The 17,959-nt window shown below is 40.9% G+C and overlaps 1 protein-coding gene across 3 annotated transcripts; it reads left to right on the top strand.

Annotated features, from left to right (window-relative positions):
• The first annotated feature begins 3,542 nt into the window (after positions 1-3,542).
• tcerg1b (transcription elongation regulator 1b (CA150)) lies at positions 3,543-17,866 on the top strand. Of its 3 annotated transcripts, none has more exons than XM_080509193.1 (21): positions 3,543-3,614; positions 5,642-5,873; positions 7,165-7,317; positions 7,405-7,690; positions 7,776-8,018; positions 9,575-9,634; positions 10,620-10,820; positions 11,432-11,538; positions 11,741-11,826; positions 12,049-12,209; positions 12,721-12,805; positions 12,968-13,103; positions 13,212-13,301; positions 13,909-14,027; positions 14,400-14,550; positions 14,822-14,986; positions 15,332-15,514; positions 16,406-16,585; positions 16,678-16,761; positions 16,910-17,010; positions 17,137-17,866. In XM_080509193.1, the coding sequence occupies exons 1-21, from the start codon at positions 3,568-3,570 to the stop codon at positions 17,336-17,338; spliced, it is 3,072 nt and encodes a 1,023-aa protein (XP_080365319.1). In that variant the 5' UTR covers positions 3,543-3,567; the 3' UTR covers positions 17,339-17,866. The 3 variants fall into 3 exon arrangements, with proteins under 3 accessions (XP_080365319.1, XP_080365317.1, XP_080365318.1); XM_080509191.1 differs by having other exon boundaries at positions 3,566-3,614; positions 11,432-11,511; XM_080509192.1 differs by lacking the exon at positions 9,575-9,634 and having other exon boundaries at positions 3,566-3,614.
• The last annotated feature ends 93 nt before the right edge of the window (positions 17,867-17,959 follow it).

Below are 17,959 nucleotides of genomic sequence, written 5' to 3'. Positions count from 1 at the left end.
TGAACAGGAGAGGTTTAAAAGCACTTCTGTCTTAAAGTAGGAGAGACACAAAAGTGGCAGTTGGAAGTACAGAAATCACAAACCTTTCCCATTCAAAGCATGAACAGAAAGAATGTGAAATGCAGAAGGTGCAAAGGATTTGCATTGCCATACAGCAGATGTCTTGGAATAAAATTCACTATTTTATTCAGGTAAAATACATCACAATTATTGAAAATGATATAAATAAATACATACATACATACGTACACACATACATACGTACATACATACATACATACATACATACATACATACATACATACATACATACATACATACATACATACATACATACATACATACACACACACACATACATACATACATACATACATACATACATACATACATACATACATACATACATACATACATACATACATACATACATACATACATACATACATAAAATGTATAAATAAATGAAACATATATACTACATATACTACAAGAAATACTTGTTCCCAACGTGTACATCTACACTTTTTTTTCACAAACAGGGCCTCATTACAACACTTTCTCACCATTAAATCTTCAGATTCTTCTCAAGCAGAGAGTCGTGACAGCTGCTTTGTAGTTGTCTTGTGCATCACAATAAACCTGAATGGCTGGTTTAGGCTGATTTCAGACGTTCCTTTCCGGCTCTCCTTGCACACACCGTGACAGGCGTTGAAATAAAAGTGAGAACCTTTACTTTTGCAGCGTTATATTTAAATTGCATTCCAACCTCATAGGGAAATTTTTGTTGTGAGCCGATAGAGACTTATTGTAAGCTGCACTGTATGCCACTCATTGTTTACTCATACATGTTACATCTATTGTTGCAGCTGTTTCCTTCTGCAGATGGGGTGTGTGATTGCATTCACTAATTTATGTGAGTAGAGTCACAGCAGGACATGCAGTCATGGGGGTAACTACTTTCACATTGTGAACAAAAAGGAAGTTAAATAAATCCACATATCAGCTTTTTTTACACAGGGGTCAAATAGGCTTGAATACATACGCATCAGGTTTTAGTCAAACAGATCTTTAAAACAGTACTGGCTGCATGCGCATGCAACACACAATACTCACAGCACACTGGAAGGTTAGCTCCAGTGGGAAAACCTAAAACAGATAACGAGAACCTGGAGAGAAAGGCATTCCTGGGCCATGCTAATCAGAGACTGGGGGTTGGCCTCAGGTTGCCGGGGAGTGAGGCTGGAGCCCCCGGGAAAGGACCTCACCTGGGGTCTGGGGGTGGATTTTTATTGTATCTGCTCCCAGGCTGCTGCTGGAACTGGAGGTGTGTGTCTGTATCTGGGTTCAAAATTATTATAGCATTATTTACTTGGTGAGGTACTTTTATATATGTACATGCATCACACTGTTTTCTTCCTGCATGCTACAGCTGATTCATACACATTTCAATAATGTCAGTTGCTACTGGCTGGGTTTCTCTTTTCTTAAATTCGCAAAATGTCATTAAATCTATTCAATGAGTCTCTGAGTTTTACCTGTCTTGAAGTACGTTTGAGTGGTGATTTCTGCTTTTGAAAAATTCTTTCAAACGGCCAAGTCTCAGCTGTTTGAAGAGGTTACTCACTCATGACTTCCTGCTGTTCAGCTGTAGTTTTCTGCACTATACTGTATATTCCTTCTCCTGGCGCCATCTTCTGTCTGTTTGTTGTACTACTTTGGTTGAACTTGCTTTCCATTGCCCTTGCACTTGACAACCATGTTGAGGTTGTGGTAGAATGTGTGTTCTTCAATCGTGGCAGAGTATCTGCTTCGCTTTTTTTTTTTTTTTTTTTTTTTTTAAACTCTTTATTTTCATTTTTCCGTTGTTCTTCTTGACAGTAAACACAAAGAAAGAAAAAGACAGCAACACCAACACAATAAAATAAAATAAATAATAATAAAAAAATTTTTTATTATTATTGTAAATTGTTTGCTTTTTCTGCGCTTTTTTTTTGAAGAAGAAATTCACCTGACTCAATCATGATTCAGAGTTTATTATATTATATATCTGAGGGAATTCAGAGAAAGCAGTGCTACAGAATCCTATTCCAATTCTGAACAATCTTACTGTAAGATTACTTTAATAGGATACCAGTTCCGTTACTTTTGACTCTCAACATTCAACTGGAATAATTATTTTATCGTGTTGTTAAATAGACTTAAGATTGTATGTAAAATGTAAAATTCCCACATATTAAACCGGAAAACAATTCCAATTGAATCATCAATATGATTTCATTAGATATTTAAAAAAAATGTTTGATGATTGACAGTCTGAATAGAAGTCAATCATGTATTTCCAACATTGTACATCAAAAACACAACACAAAATATTTTAATGCTTTTTGGGAATATATTTTAGCAATGTCCATTTTTACAATGTATCTGGTAAATCTGGCTTTCAGGTACACAACTGCTATCACAGTTATTTGGCAATGCTGCATGGTTATAGACCATCAGCTGCAATATGCTCACTATAAATGTATATATGTATTTTACCAATTTTTCACAAAACTACTCACTTGAATTGAATGGAAATATCAGGGATGATTTGTTATCATCCAAGGACCAATCACAATTCGATTTTGGGATGTTACCAGCTGACCATTTCTGAATAAATCCCCAAAAACTGTGAAAGAAGATGCAGCCCATACCACCTGTCATTCAAGGACGAGAAGCATGGCTGTAAAAGGTCCAGCTGATTTTGTCCAGTTTGCTTTTAAAGCATTTCTTTAGTTTAAGGACCAATTATATTGGTTATTAACACGAACGAAACAAACAAACAATTAAACAAACAAACTAATCTAATAATAAAAGAACAGAAAATGGGAGCACCCTCCTCAGATCCTCAAACACTCTCATATAGAAAAATGTTAAGCTCACGCAGAGCCTAAGACTGTCAAATGAAGTCAGATCTAATCAGTTTTACATCTTCAGGCCTCCTCTTGTAAAAGTTTTCTTATCTGCCTTTCGGAATAATTTTCTTTTCATAACATAAATCTTGTACACATTGTCATTCAATTCATCAATGGTTAGTGATTCTATTTTTAACCACTTCCTTGTAATAGACTTCTTACGAGCTGCCAGTAATATATAGCTAGAAATCGTTTGACCCTGTTATTGCAGATTTATTGTTATTGGTTATTGTACAGTGACTTAATATTTTTCTAGTGCTTTATAACACTTAACATATAATGAGATTAAATAAATACATTTGTACTTGTGCATGTTTTCTACATTTTTCTCACGATGTGAAAAGTCACACAAATGATTCGACTAATCGAGTTGATCGAGTCTGTTTGTGAGTCGGAGCCCTTCCCTGAAAAGACCGAACAAAAGAAAGCACTGAAAACTAAACCAAGGCAGCTCAATGGACCCTTAACTGAATATCGCGAGAACACCTGCATCCAATCAGAGCTCACGCATCGCCCTCGACGTCGTGATTGACGTAACGTCTCAGCGAACAGGAGACACAGAAAGCGCATGTGGGCGTTTCCAGGAAGAGAGGCGTTACATGTTCCTGTAATGGCGGATCAGACAGAGAGCGAGAGCATCGGGTTCAGCGACAACAGGTCAGACAAATGAAGCGCTAATAGGTCCCCCAGCAGAGTGAGAGATGAAATGCATGCCGAAGTTTGAATCAAACTCCTGGGCACTTGTCTTGGTTTAGAAAGCGTGGTTATCAGTGGCTATACTTTAAATGCAGCCACGTAAGCTAACTAGCTCCATGCTAACTAGCATCAAGCTAACTAGCGTGTGTTGCCAAGCGGCTCGCGCCTCCTGTGTGCTCGTGGCACGCGGTAAACATACACAATCATATGTTTTCTTCTGTTTTGGGGCACCCTCGTTCATTTGGGCCCGTGGTTTGAGTTCAGACCCAGGTGAAAACCCCTGGGCGCCCTCCTCCCACAAGTATTAACAACTAATAGCCAGCCAACGAAGCTTTGCTGAATTCATTGATACGCAGTGGCTCAGAACCACGTCCCTTTCATTGTTTTGAATGAACCGACTCAGCTCAGATTACATTCAGCCATAATTGGTATTATAGGAGACAGCTATTGTCCAACAAGTAATGGATCATGAAAGTTGATTCATGCAAACGTGGAGATCGGAGCTCCCTGATCCAAACATCATCCACGTCAGTTTTCGCAAGGTTGTATTTAACTCGTCATAGAGGTGAATACCAAAGCGGCATACATATTTGAGGAGCCCGATCATAAAAAATAGGGCTGATTTTTACAACGTCCTAGACAATGGGGGGGATTCGTAAGATTTGAGCGAAGATCATGCTCAAGCTGTCATCACCATAGATTATCAGTGTCAGGTATGTCTGAAGTATTGAGTGTGTAAAGAACCAATCTCAAAACTGGTTGCACGATGTGTAAATAGGCAACAAGTAAATACACAGGATGTCATTCTTTGCTTTCCTTATTAATCTATTTTGCAGCTGTTTGAGTAAGTTTTGTTTAAGTCAGCAATGCACATGTCATATTAGTTTTGATCACAAATGTTGACATTGTGCATGTCTGCCATATGTACATGTGTGGAATTTGTAACTAAACAAGCAGGTTCAGAATTAGTAATTTAACATTAAGTTGTCAGTGTGAAGAAAAGCACAGTATGATTTGAACATGGAAATGTGATCTTGCATATAAACCAGGCATTGACCACTTCTGTGTCCATACTTTGCTGGCTGTAGGACAGTTTCCAAACAATAAATAAGGTGTTTCACAACTTCTGGTTACATGAAGTTAATTTTTAGCACATTTCCGAGGAGCATCTATCAAAATTATTAAAACGTCTGTATTACTGACTTAATTGCATGGTAATATCAAATGCATGAATACTCATTATGAATAAGAAATAAGCTTCTGTATTATAAATATGCTTCCCCCCCAAAATAACTAAATAAATTGGCTTATACAATTCCGAAGAATCTCTTCAATGAGCTTGGTGGCTTTTGATCAAAGTTGGTTATACCAGATTGATCCATGCAGCCCTTGTTTTGCTTTGATAAATGACATTTCCTAATGTGACACTGTTGTTGCTGTGGTGATGCTACCGCTCTGTTTGAGCTGCTTGTAAAAACTTTGTCTTCCTGTTAATATCAGTCTTTAGCCTATGATGGTGAATCTTTTACAGTAATGTGATGTTCAGTCTACAAGCTGAACTGAAAACACATTTTCCAAAATAACTTTGGACATTCGGTCAACCGTTTTAGCCCAGGGTATGTCTTCTCTCACCGATCTGAAAAAAGGCTTTGCGTTTAACTTGTTCAGTCCACCAGAGCTCCTTTCTTGTATTACTATTAGTTTTTTTGAACTCGCCTTATCACCAGTTTCACCTTTCATACAACAATATTTGTAAAACTGGTAGTTTGTTTAAAATTTGTTTTTTTTTTAAACAATTCTGGGAGTGACTCAAAAGTTGTGTATAAATGTCTTTCAACAATAAAGTTGCAGAATTATTTTTTCTTACCAATGAGATTTCTGTGTTATACTCGTCTGTCATGAAAATTGAAGAAGTAAGTTTCTTTATTTTTCTGTTGATGTTGTATCGAACTCAGTTTATTAACAGTATCATAATTTCATTGTGTTAGAATGGCGCAGCAGGTAGTGCGCTTTCGTGGCCCTGCCCCTGCACCAGCGCCTGTCCAGACCCCAGTGTTACGAGGCCCGCCGCCACTCCTCAGGCCTCCGCCTCCTCCGTTCGGAATGATGAGAGGTCCTCCGCCGAGACCTCCGTTTGCACGCCCACCCTTTGACCCCAACATGCCGCCCATCCCACCCCCAGGAGGCATGCCACCACCCATCGGACCTCCCCACCTACAGGTGACTGTTTCACACTCTTCACGAAAAAGGTATCGCGTAATATACAAATAGTATTTTTCCATGCAGAGGTTTTTCAACACAGACAACACTGTGTGAATCAAACCGATAACTGCACTAGTTCTGCTATTTAATCTGAATGCTCTGAAATGCTGTCTTTGGTTGAATAAAGGTTCAAAATGAACCACTTGCCATATGTTCAAAAAGATGCTCACTAATTGTATTCTAACAACTCAGCTCACACTTTGTCATATTTCTAGCTTTCGCTTCACTCCCAGTGACAGTAGTGTGATAGAGCTCTCACCATGTGGTGAGATTTTAATCCAACAGCTTCTTTTACATCTGGGTTTTTTCAAGCTCTATAAATTGACATGTAGGTGTGTTTTATTAAAACCTTTTTAGATTTCTCGGTTTGTTGCCATTTATTTTTATGGGCGTGTCTGGTGTCAAATGTAGATTGTATGTATTAAAATTATATTACTGGTACTACAAAGCCTCATGGAAGAAGCAGGAATCCTAATTGTTTTCCAGAGTTTCAGGAATATAGAATAACTTGAGATATTCTGTCAATTATACAAGTTTTTCATCATTGTGTCATGGCATCATGTCATGTCATCGTTATGATGGCAAAATCCTTAATGGAGAAAAACTGTTACAATTTTTTTTTTTTTTAAGTAAAAGACTTTGGGCCATATTTTTCAGCTACAACCCCTTTAGTAGACATTTTGTAGTTGCATGAATACAAACAACCAATTGACATTATGACGTGTTATTTTGGTCCTATAATGTTCCTCCGGTTATTGTAATGTCACGGCATTGCCTTATGGTTGACTGGAACATTTCCCCTTGATTATACTCTTTATTTTCAAAGGTTTTTGCTTTATTATCCTGGCAAAATGCATACAGAGTAAGTGAACACTGTAATTCACAGTACAGTGAATTCATATCGAACAGTGTTGCAGCCATCTGGCAGCCCGAGTCTGCAGAAGAACTGGCCAGAAAGAAAGTACATTATTGAAAACAAAACAAACTGAATCAAGGTTGGACGTGAAGGTTTATTCTCTTGCATTACGCAACACCAATTCACAAATGTCCTAATTTAAATTCTGGGGACGCAAAGTATTCTTTCCAAGCGAAATAATTTGAATGCTTCTCTGACCAGGTGTTTTTCTCTATTCCTTGCATTTATGTGGTTGATGGGTTTGAGGATGGAGCTCTCGCATAGACTCATTTAGATCCCCAGCCTGACTCCTTGCTGTTTGAAAACTAAATGTTTGGCTTTTATGTTCTACAGAGACCTCCGTTTCTTCCCCCTCCCATTGGTAACCTGCCGCCTCCTCCTGGGATGTTGTTTCCTCCCGGGATGCCTCCTGTTCCTGCAGCTGGAAATCCCGCACTCAATCCTACAGAGGAGATCTGGGTAGAGAACAAGACGCCAGAGGGAAAGGTAATCGGCAAAAAGCTGGTCGCACATAGCAGGATAGAAAACAGAGGTCAAGTGTTAAATTAGTTTTGTTTGTTCCTCCGTCCTCAGGCATATTACTACAACGCCAGGACCAGAGAGTCGTCGTGGAGTAAACCAGATGGAGTGAAGGTCATCCAGCAGTCTGAACTCAACCCTCTTCTCGTAGCCGGGCCCGGGGCTGGAGGGCCGGGGGCAAGTGTGGGGGGCAATGCAGCTGTCGGCTCAAACAGTGTCAACACCACAGCAAGCACAGCAGCAGCCTCCCCAACTCAGGCCCTGTCCACGACCCCGTCTCGCACGCTCACCTCCAGTCCCGACTCCATCACCACCTCTTCGCCCTCTGTGACCATCGCAGGTAATTACAGACATCGGCTGCAAGCACAGCCGCGGCCTCTCACAGAACCTCACAACTAAGACTATTCCTTGTTCGTTTCTGAAAGCCACTGTTGTAGCGGACCTCGTCCCTGTTGCCACGGTGACCTCAAGTGTCGCCGTGTCTCCAGTCACTGTGGTGACTGTCTCCACGGTGCCGTCGCCTGTCGCAGCAGTGCAGACCATGCCGCTGCTGCCGGCAGCCCTGCCTCACAGCGTAGCCCAGACCACGGCAGCCATACCTGCCTTCCCTCCCGTCATGGTGCCGCCATTTAGGGTGCCTTTGCCCGGCATGCACATCCCTCTGCCAGGTGAGTGTCCACAATAACATGTAGAGCCGTGATGCCACCTCACAGTATTCTCTGCAATCAGGGTTAGGGCCATGTCGAAAGAATGACACAATTTATATAACGATAGAAATCTGATAACTGAGATGATTGTAACAATCAGATTTTAAATGTGTTCAAGCATCTGAGGAATGTAACAACTGAAAACCCTGCTTTACTTACAGCCCATATCTTTTGGAGTATCTACTGCCATTGATACACTATATATTGATGATCGCTTGAATAATCTGATAAGTTAGATCGGGTAGTGATCTTTTTTTTTTTTTAGTTTTAGTTTTCATAGAAGCAAGCTTACCGAAATGAATTTCATTAATTGCTCACATGCCAATGAAGAAAATCTACTCCAACAAAGACATAAAGCATCTGATGCCCATAAATCTCTGTCGTTGGTCTGTTTTCAATTTTTCAGCCCAGATTTTGTGGTCACAAATGCCTAAATTCAGTTGACCAGCATCAGAGCTCATCTATACACTGACTGCTTATTGGGCAGCTGATTGATAAGAAGTCACAATCAAAATAACTTCTCCACAGAGGTCAGATGACATTTTGAAAAGTGAATCAGCTCATCCATGTTCATATTTTCTTAAATGTTGTATTAATTGAGATGATTTTCAGTCCCACTATAGCAGGGCCCTTAGTCCAGAGTTTGTTCGAGGTCCAGCATTGTGTTTTTGCCCTTTCAGAGTTGTAGCTGAATATATGCAACTGTTTCATTTCCCTCATAACTGTTATTGATGCCTCCTCATTAAACTCAGCCTGTACTGTACTGGTCTGGATATAATACATCCCACACCTTTTTACAAGGCTCAAATTTGGGGGGGGGGGGGAGTGCTGTTGATCTAATCTCTTTTTTTATGGGGACATTCATTTTACTCCTAAAAAAAGTCTGAATAAAAACACTGGAATTAAGCAGTTGTTTAAAAAAATGTAAATACAGGTACTGGACTATTGGCATGCACATTCACACGTGGATGACAAGGAAAATAGTGAAATATTAATTCTCGAGTGTCCTCAGCCTATTCCTCACACAGATCTGCATCACAGCTTTCACTCCAACTTTGAACAGTTAAACAACAAAGTCCAGTATGTTTAGGTTGGCATCCCCTCTGATTTGATTTGAGGAAACCTGGCTGAACCAGACAATGAACAGTGTCTTAGTCATCATACAGACACCAGTGTGTGCCTCTTGCAGAAGAATTCAACTTACTTCAGAAAACTAAATAGTCCCAAAACTAAGAAGACCCCCCCTCTTTCAGGCCACGTCTCCAGGTTTGAAAACAAAAACAAAAACTTTCCTTACATTTGGACCATTATGCTTTATTCTTCACGTGTTTTAAAAACCTTACATTATAGCGAGCAGCACAGTAAGTGTTGTAACAAAACCGTGACCACAAAATGTGACTGTGTTTGTCTGAGTGCGCCACACATGCACACTTGTCCACACGCACACACCCGTGGTAGCCGATGTCCAGTGTCTTGCTGTGTTCAACCAGATGCTTGCTTGTCCGTTGTTCTTGCAGGTGTAGCAATGATGCAGATAGTAGGTGCACCCTGTGTAAAGGCTGGCCCCAGCGCCAACGGTAAACACCCAACCGCTCGCCTCTCAGACCCACAGTAGATGGCATGGTAGTGAATGGTGTCCACATGCGTCGTTTGGTATACTGTGTATGAGGACCCTCCAACGGTGGCATGGGGTTGAATGATGTGAACAGAATCTGTTCGATGGACGGTACTGAGAAAACACAGAAGCAGAATAGGCAGCCATTTAAACTTGCTTTGGCTTCACGTAGCGATATTTAATCTGCTTTACAACACAGTGGGCCACACATCCTGGTTAATTGGCAGGTTGTTTTTGCACTGATTCACTGTACAATTCATTTAGGTCTCAAACATCCACTTGTTTAAACTCGGTGTACAAATGTAGTATTATAGTGTAAATAATTGAGTATTTCTCTTTTGTTCAGTTCGTTTCATTAGATTTTTGGTTGTGTGTTTTACATTTTAATTAAGATTTCTAAAATGGAACTATTTGGACTAAGTCTTGTTTTTGGTGGTTGGTGTCTCAGGCTTGTGCAGGTGGTTCACTGATTTTTGCGAGTTCAGTTTCAGGAAATCCTGCTGCTGTTGTAGAATTTCAGTTCAGTTCTGAGACAGAGCTACTTGTTGTGGTCTTGTGGACGTCTCTCTTTGTGGCATGGTTGTTCCGTATGTGTGCGGTCACTGCTTTTTGTTGTTAATGTATGTGGCCTGTGCTTGTTGTCAACTCGATGTTGATTTTTTGTTTTTTGTTTTTTTAAGGCCTCTTCAGGCATTTTATCCATTCATTAATAATATCTAATAATCCACTCTGCTTGTTTACCAGGCAATCATTGTTGGTCTTTGTAAAATTGAGAAAATTACTGTCACCTCTGGTTTTGCTAATATGGGGACCCTGGAACTGAGACTTCACACATTGATGTACACATGGATGCTTGTAGAGTTCACTGCAGCCACTGTTAATGGCTCCAACAGAAAGACGACCCTCAGCCAATCGTTCTTTGTCTTTATTCCTCTGACTCATTACAGGCATGCTTCCTGGTATGGGCCCGCCTTTAGTTTCCATGATGCACCCCCAGCTGGCGCTCTCGGCAGCTCCTGCTTCCATGGCTGGATCATTGCATCTCCCTGAGTGGTCAGAGTACAAAACTGCTGATGGGAAAACATACTACTACAACAACCGGACACTGGAGTCCACCTGGGAAAAACCACAGACCCTATTGGATAAAGGTAAGAAAAATCTTTACGATGCGAAGACTTCTGATGAGTTCCTAGATCAATATAATCTGTTCCCTAAAGAGTGTCTGTAATAGTTTGAACTTTTAAAAGTCTGCAGGGTCTCCCTCTTATGCAGTGGACCAATTCAGGTCTGAGTAGGAAGATGCGCTAACGCAGCATAACTTCATAGACAAACATCTAATTCTAAATATTTTATGCTTATTAATGGTTCAACCTTTATAATATTCACTATTATGCCATAATTTTGGGGGACCAGTTGGAGTCACTAAACTTGATTGTACCATGAGGATATATCACATCAGGCATGGTTGTGTATGTTCTACCACTGTAGTGTTGGCCTATATGCTCATAGTAACACATCGGATTCCAGAGTTGAGATTTGCTTTTGACCAATAAGATGAAGTATGTTGTTCTTCGTTCATGGGTTGTTGCAGACGGCTTGTTTCTTTTTCAGTTGCCATTTTTCTCAGTTTTATGCAAACCTCAAAATATGGTCATAAAAACTGGGATGAGTCTCATAATGTTATTTGCCTAGCAAGCTGGATATACAAATATCCTAGTCTGCTTTGAGTAACCACACGATATATTTTATGTACTTCTAGAGAGAGAAGCAGAAAAGGCCAAAGAGCGTCTGGCTCAGGAGGAGGCAGAAGCGATGGAGATGGAGGACGAGGACAACAAGGTAGACAACACTAATAATATGAAGGAGGTACGTCAAGATCATGAACACAAAACATTTTTGCATGTTAACAAAGATTTCTTACAATACTCAGATATGCAAGAGATGCCCCACACTGCAAAATATATTTAATGTACTATGTGGAACTTGTCATATAATGATGTATTGCCAGAGCAATACAAATGTCTGTAAACAAAATTTTTCTAATGCTTTGTTTGTTTTTGACGAGAAGCCTAAAGAAGAAGAGATGACAGAGGAGGAAAAAGCAGCGCAGAAAGCCAGACCTATAGCCACCAACCCCATACCGGGCACGCCATGGTACAACCCACACACTCTTCCTCTGCTTCACAAAAAAAACAACCTCTTATCCAAGGTCTAAATGTGTCAAACCTGGTCGACTGCGGCAAAAAATACAAGTGATTGTGTCTTTACATTACAGTGACCGATAGCTGTTCGTTTGCATGTACGGTGGACATTTGCATAATTCACATGACGGACCTAATTTATTTTTCTCTGGTAATCTGTGATCATATGGAATAGGTGTGTGGTGTGGACCGGCGACGATCGCGTTTTCTTCTATAACCCAACAACACGATTGTCGATGTGGGACCGACCCGAGGAGCTCGTCGGTCGGGCCGACGTTGATAAGCACATCCAGGAGCCGCCACATAAGAGGGGCCTGGAGGACAGCAAGAAGACAGGTATGGACAAACACTGAGTCTCAGCAGCTTTGACGTGAACCCATGATGTTTGTTTTTTTTTTGAGAATGATGGAAAGAAAATAAACAACCCGAACACTATAAATCGGGCGCTGATTTCAGAAACCATACCCCAAGATTTATTTTTATTTTGGACACCTCAAAAATAGATCTTTAAGCAAAGTGAGCATTATTTGTGCTTATTCACTTCTATTCACTTCGTCCAGAGTGTCTTCTGTTTTTGTCCTCGGTGAGATGGGATCAGTTTGTGGCTCCCTGCGACCCTGCGCAGGATTTATAGAAAATGTATAGATCGAAGATGAGTTGTCTAATTGTGTGGGTAACAAATATATTTGAAATTGTGATTTAAAAAAAATAAAAAGTTTTTTAATTAGAAAGGAGAGTTTTACTTTGTGTTGTTGTAGGCACAATATGTATCTGGAATGCAGACATAAAGAACGTATTGACTTTGACGCTGCGGTACATTTAGTTTTCACTTTGGGCCCACACACAGGAGGCATCACTAAGGAGGAGCCAGAATTATCGATTGCTACTGAGGAGAGTCAGGATGAGGAGCCCACCAAAGCCAAAAAGAGGAAGTAAGTCTGCTCGTACTGTGAAACGTTGACGAGGCATCCTCAGAACTCATCACTATTTTTCATACCTTGTCTTTTTTTGAGCTTGTGCCTCCATTTCTTTCTTGTCCAATCATTTCCCTGCTTCTTATCCTCATGGCCCTTATGATATTTAACCCCCGACAGGAAGGAGGAAATAAAGGAGCCTGATTCTGAGAAGGAGGCTGCAATGGAGGCAGAGCTCAGAGCTGCCAGAGAAAGAGCTATAGTGCCTCTAGAGGCCAGGATGACCCAGTTCAAAGAAATGCTGCTGGAAAGAGGGGTAACACTGATTTTATACATCAAATTTCACAGTTTTCTTGACATTGTCATTTTTTTACCTTTAAGATATTCCTTCATCACTAACGCCACTGTTCTTGGTCCTCTGTAGGTATCTGCTTTCTCAACTTGGGACAAGGAGCTTCATAAGATTGTGTTTGATCCACGCTACCTTCTGCTGAACCCAAAGGAGAGGAAACAGGTGCAGCTTTGCTTCATTTTGTTCACCTCCTTTTCTCTGACTTTTTACACATTTCATCATATTGTTTCAAATAATGCTGGCATTTTTGGAAACACAAAGCACTAGAAACAATCACTGCTCTGGATCCCTGAGCAAGGCGGTGTCTCATGGTTACAGAGCGTGGAATGGAAGCCAGATACTGAACTTGGCATACACAAAACTGTTTTTGCATGTTGTGGATAGCTTTGCTTTTATAAAGTCTTCTATCCAAATATGTAAGAGGCAGCCAAGAAGCATATTTGTTAGATACTCCTGTAGGAAACCACAATGTGTTGATCACCACGGCATTACCTTTCTCTGCTCCAGCTTGTAGCAGTCTGTTGGGATTGTTTTCGAGTTAGTGCTACTCAGAGTTCAATTTTGCTTTCAGACGCTGCAGAGCTGAATCATACTTGGAAATGTATAATGCATTTTACTCAGGACAGTGACTATCGAAATTTGAGAAATGACTTTGGAAATGTCAACATGTTTAATCAGTCAATCGTATAAGGATGCTTTAGTAAATCCCCAAATCTGCTTTACATGCATTTAAAAAAAAATAAAACCCTTGTCATCCTGTCTTCTTCAGGTGTTTGATCAGTATGTGAAGACGAGAGCGGAAGAGGAGAGAAAAGAGAAGAAGAACAAACTGATGCAGGCCAAAGACGAGTTCAGGAGGATGATGGAGGAATCTAAGCTTACAGCCAGGTAAACATGCCACTGTGTTTGTTTACTTTGTAGTTTAGGCTGAGGTCTGTAAAGCTCAGCAGGGATATCTTTACCTTTAACTTTATTTGAGGCAAATGAGATCAAAGATGCAGCCAATAAAAGTATTCCATGGTAGTACAGTTCAGAGTGTGTCTCATATGTGATTTAATATGTTGTGTTTGGATGAGAATGTTTAGAGCAGCTTTTATTGTAATCCTTAATCTACAGTCTAACATCTCAGAGATTATTATTATTCAAGACACTATGTAATGTCTTTATAATTTTGCTTTCCCTTTAGAGGCAGATAATTACCTTTCAAAATGTTTGTTAGCACTTATTTAGCTTTTTTGTTTCCCTCTTGAATCTTTGCAGAACAACATTTAGTGAATTTGCAATGAAGCATGGCAGAGATCCTCGATTTAAGACCATTGAGAAGATGAAGGACCGCGAGGCTATCTTCATCGAGTTCATCACAGCAATGAGGAAGAGAGAAAAAGAAGACTCCAAATCCAGAGGAGAGAAGGTATCAGTTACTTATACTAATAACAGCATCCGGCATTGCTCTCTTAGGCAATACGCAGTTCCTTTTGAGTCTTTTGTTACCGTGCTGCCGATGCTCTCCAATGCACAATTCCCCCACTCACAGACAAGAGACCGAATTGATGCACAGCAGAGCATTTATATGATGTCTTGTGCTGGACTTCATGAAATAACAGCAATCTAGCAGGTGTGTCTTTGTGTGAGTTGCTGATGTTCCTGACAGGTTTCTTACCATGTTTGTACTTTGTACGCAGGTGAAGCAAGACTTTTTTGATCTCATAAGCGAACAGCACATGGAGGGCAGCCACCGGTGGAGTAAAGTTAAGGAAAGGCTGGAGACAGACCCACGATACAAAGCTGTGGATAGCTCTGCACACAGAGAAGAACTTTACAAGCACTTCATGGACAAACAAGCCAAGGTGGGAACAGGTTTCGTAAAAGAGGAAGGGGCCTTTGAAATTGACTTTTTGATTATTGGTGCCGCTGGTCATTATAGGATGACGGTTGCTTTAAGCAAATTTGAACCCTGAATCTGTTGAAGTGATGTAAATCACTGCATTCATGATTATCATACAAGACAAAAAAAAAGCATGCATTGTGATTAATATTCACTGTGCTAATTCCCATAAGTGTTTATGATAGATCTAAGGTTCTCGCAATAATCCATTCCTGACACAGCATAAGATATTTGTTATGATACAGTCCAAAGATTATAATGCAGTACAAAAGAAGTTCATAATGAACATGTCTTTCATCCCCTGCAGAACGTGGACATTGATAAGGAGCGCGAGTTGGAGCGACAGGCTCGTATCGAGGCCAGTCTGCGGGAGCGGGAGCGGGAGGTGCAGAAGGCCCGATCAGAACAGACCAAAGAAATTGACAGAGAACGGGAGCAGCACAAGAGGGAGGAGGCCATCCAGCATTTCAAAGCTCTCATGTCCGATATGGTGAGGCAATGTGCAGCTCTATTGTTTAACTTTTTTATTTTGTGATTTTCATTATTTATGTCATAATCTATTGGGGCAGCGATGGCCTAGAAGTTAGAGAAGCAAGTTCTGATTTGGAAGTTTGAATCCTACTAGTTACACATCCCTGTGGTTGCCATGAATACGTTAGTACTTGTTTGTACTCATTCCAGTACTTCAGTACTCGTTCCATATTCTTTCCTCAGGTCCATTTGTCCGGGTTAAGTAGCGTCAACATCCAGGTTGAATTGAATAAAAAGCCTCCTGTGTGTTAAGGTGGTGGATAAAACTAAGATGCACTTTTCCTTGGTTTTAATCATTTAATCTAATGTTTCATGGCATGGAAACAAGTAAGATGATGGAGCAAGCTTTAGAGCACAGCCATGAATATAAAGGCTTAAACATGCCTGACTTTAAATAAGCAGACGGATACTGTGGGAGGCTGCAGTCAGTGCCTATGATACGCTTCCATTGAGTAGTGCCACTGATGTTTCCGTGGGGCAATGATGTACAGTATAGCTCATGTGCGACCAAACGAAAGGAACAAAGAAGACCTCGGTAATTCTGATTTGAGGAAAAACCTGCAAATGTGTGGCTGGATGCAAGCAGCGCTATGACTTCACAGTTAATTATACATTCCATAAATAGCGCTGCCTTCTACTGGAAGTGCTGTTGAGCAACCATGATAATGTATAGAAATATGAATGCAGTGATGCTGGACAGCATTTGAAATGTATGTATTAATTTACGTGCAGAAAGGGAGCACATTTGGGCCTTAACACTTATGTCAGCTTTTATCTGCTGTTGACATTTTTTCAGCATTTTGTTTTGCCCTTTCCTTTAAAATTCTATCATTCCATATACTTTCCTCAGGTCCGTTCTTCAGATGCGACCTGGTCAGACACACGTCGGAACTTGCGGAAAGACCACCGCTGGGAGTCGGCGTCCCTGCTGGAGAGAGAGGAAAAGGAGAAACTGTTTAATGAACACGTGGAAGCCTTGGCTAAGAAGAAGAAAGAACATTTCAGACAGCTGCTGGATGAGACCAGCATGGTAAAGTTGATCAATCATCTCTTTATTTTATCAGCATAGCCAAAAAAAGTCAAGAAACGGATGCTTATTGAGAGATTTTGTCTTTATGGCAGATCACGCTGACAACAACATGGAAGGAGGTTAAGAAGGTTATTAAGGAAGACCCCCGCTGTATTAAATTCTCCTCCAGTGACAGAGTAAGTCCTCTTACTTTTTATAAATGTGTGCGTGTTGAATTTGAGCTTTTATGTTAAGAAAGCAACACAAGTGCTGTGTTGTACATTTGGCTATGAAATATAAACTGTCCACCATATTCGGAATGTTGATGTCTATTGGTGTTTTCAGAAGAGACAACGCGAGTTTGAAGACTACATTAAAGACAAGTACATCACAGCCAAGGCTGACTTCAGAACCCTGCTGAAGGAGACAAAGTTCATCACGTACAGGTCAGAATGTGGTCATAACAAGTATCACGAAATTTATATTCTGGCTTGATTGTGATTACATTGGTAGTTCAGTGCTGCTCCCATTCGGCCTCTCAGCCTCTTCTGTTTTTCACATTTTTCCACCAGATCAAGAAAGTTGATCCAGGAGTCGGAGCAGCATCTGAAGGATGTGGAGAAGATCCTTCAGAATGATAAACGGTACCTTGTCCTGGAGTGCGTCCCTGAGGAGCGCAGGAAGCTCATCATGTTCTACATTGAAGACCTAGACCGCCGCGGGCCGCCGCCTCCACCCACCGCCTCTGAGCCCACACGACGCTCCACCAAGTGACCAATCACACAGAGTCTCCTCGCCCTCCCTTTGGCCAGAGCATGCCATCCCCTCAGCTCCCCCGAACCCCACCCTTCAGGCCTACAGCGGGCTTCGCAGTGTTATTGCCGGGGGTTTCAATGCTTAGATGTACCATAGAGACAAACGGTTAACGTCTCTGTGTTATGTCACCTCTCAGCCCTGAAAATGCCCCTTATTCAAGGCAACAGCAGGGAACTGAGGTTACCTGATCTCAAGGTGACCCTTGACCCCTCACCTCTGGTTGACCACATTAGAGGGAGAGGGATAGTGAAATGGCTGCTATCCAAGCAGCCACAAATGTAAGATAGCCGTTGTAAATGAAGATGACTGAGTGTGACCGTGTGTGTGTGTGAGTATGTGTGTATCTGCGCGTGTGTATGTGTGCATGTGTCTGAGGCGTCCTTAAGCCTTACAGCTCCACTGTGCCAGTCATTGTCTCAGCGGCTCAGTGTGAATGTTAGTTTCTGCGCAGTGGTTTACTCCGATGTTGCAACAGTTTCTCTGTTGAATGAAATAAAGGCAACTTCCACTGTTTTTCAATAAGTTGTACTGTGTTTTTTGCACAACAGTTGAAAACGTAATCTCAATTGAAAGAAGGTA

Source organism: Blennius ocellaris (assembly GCF_963422515.1).
Source record: "Blennius ocellaris genome assembly, chromosome: 14".
Taxonomy (NCBI): Eukaryota; Metazoa; Chordata; class Actinopteri; order Blenniiformes; family Blenniidae; genus Blennius; species Blennius ocellaris.
The sequence above is the reverse complement of the archived record's forward strand: the minus strand, read 5'-3'. Positions and strand labels throughout refer to the sequence as shown.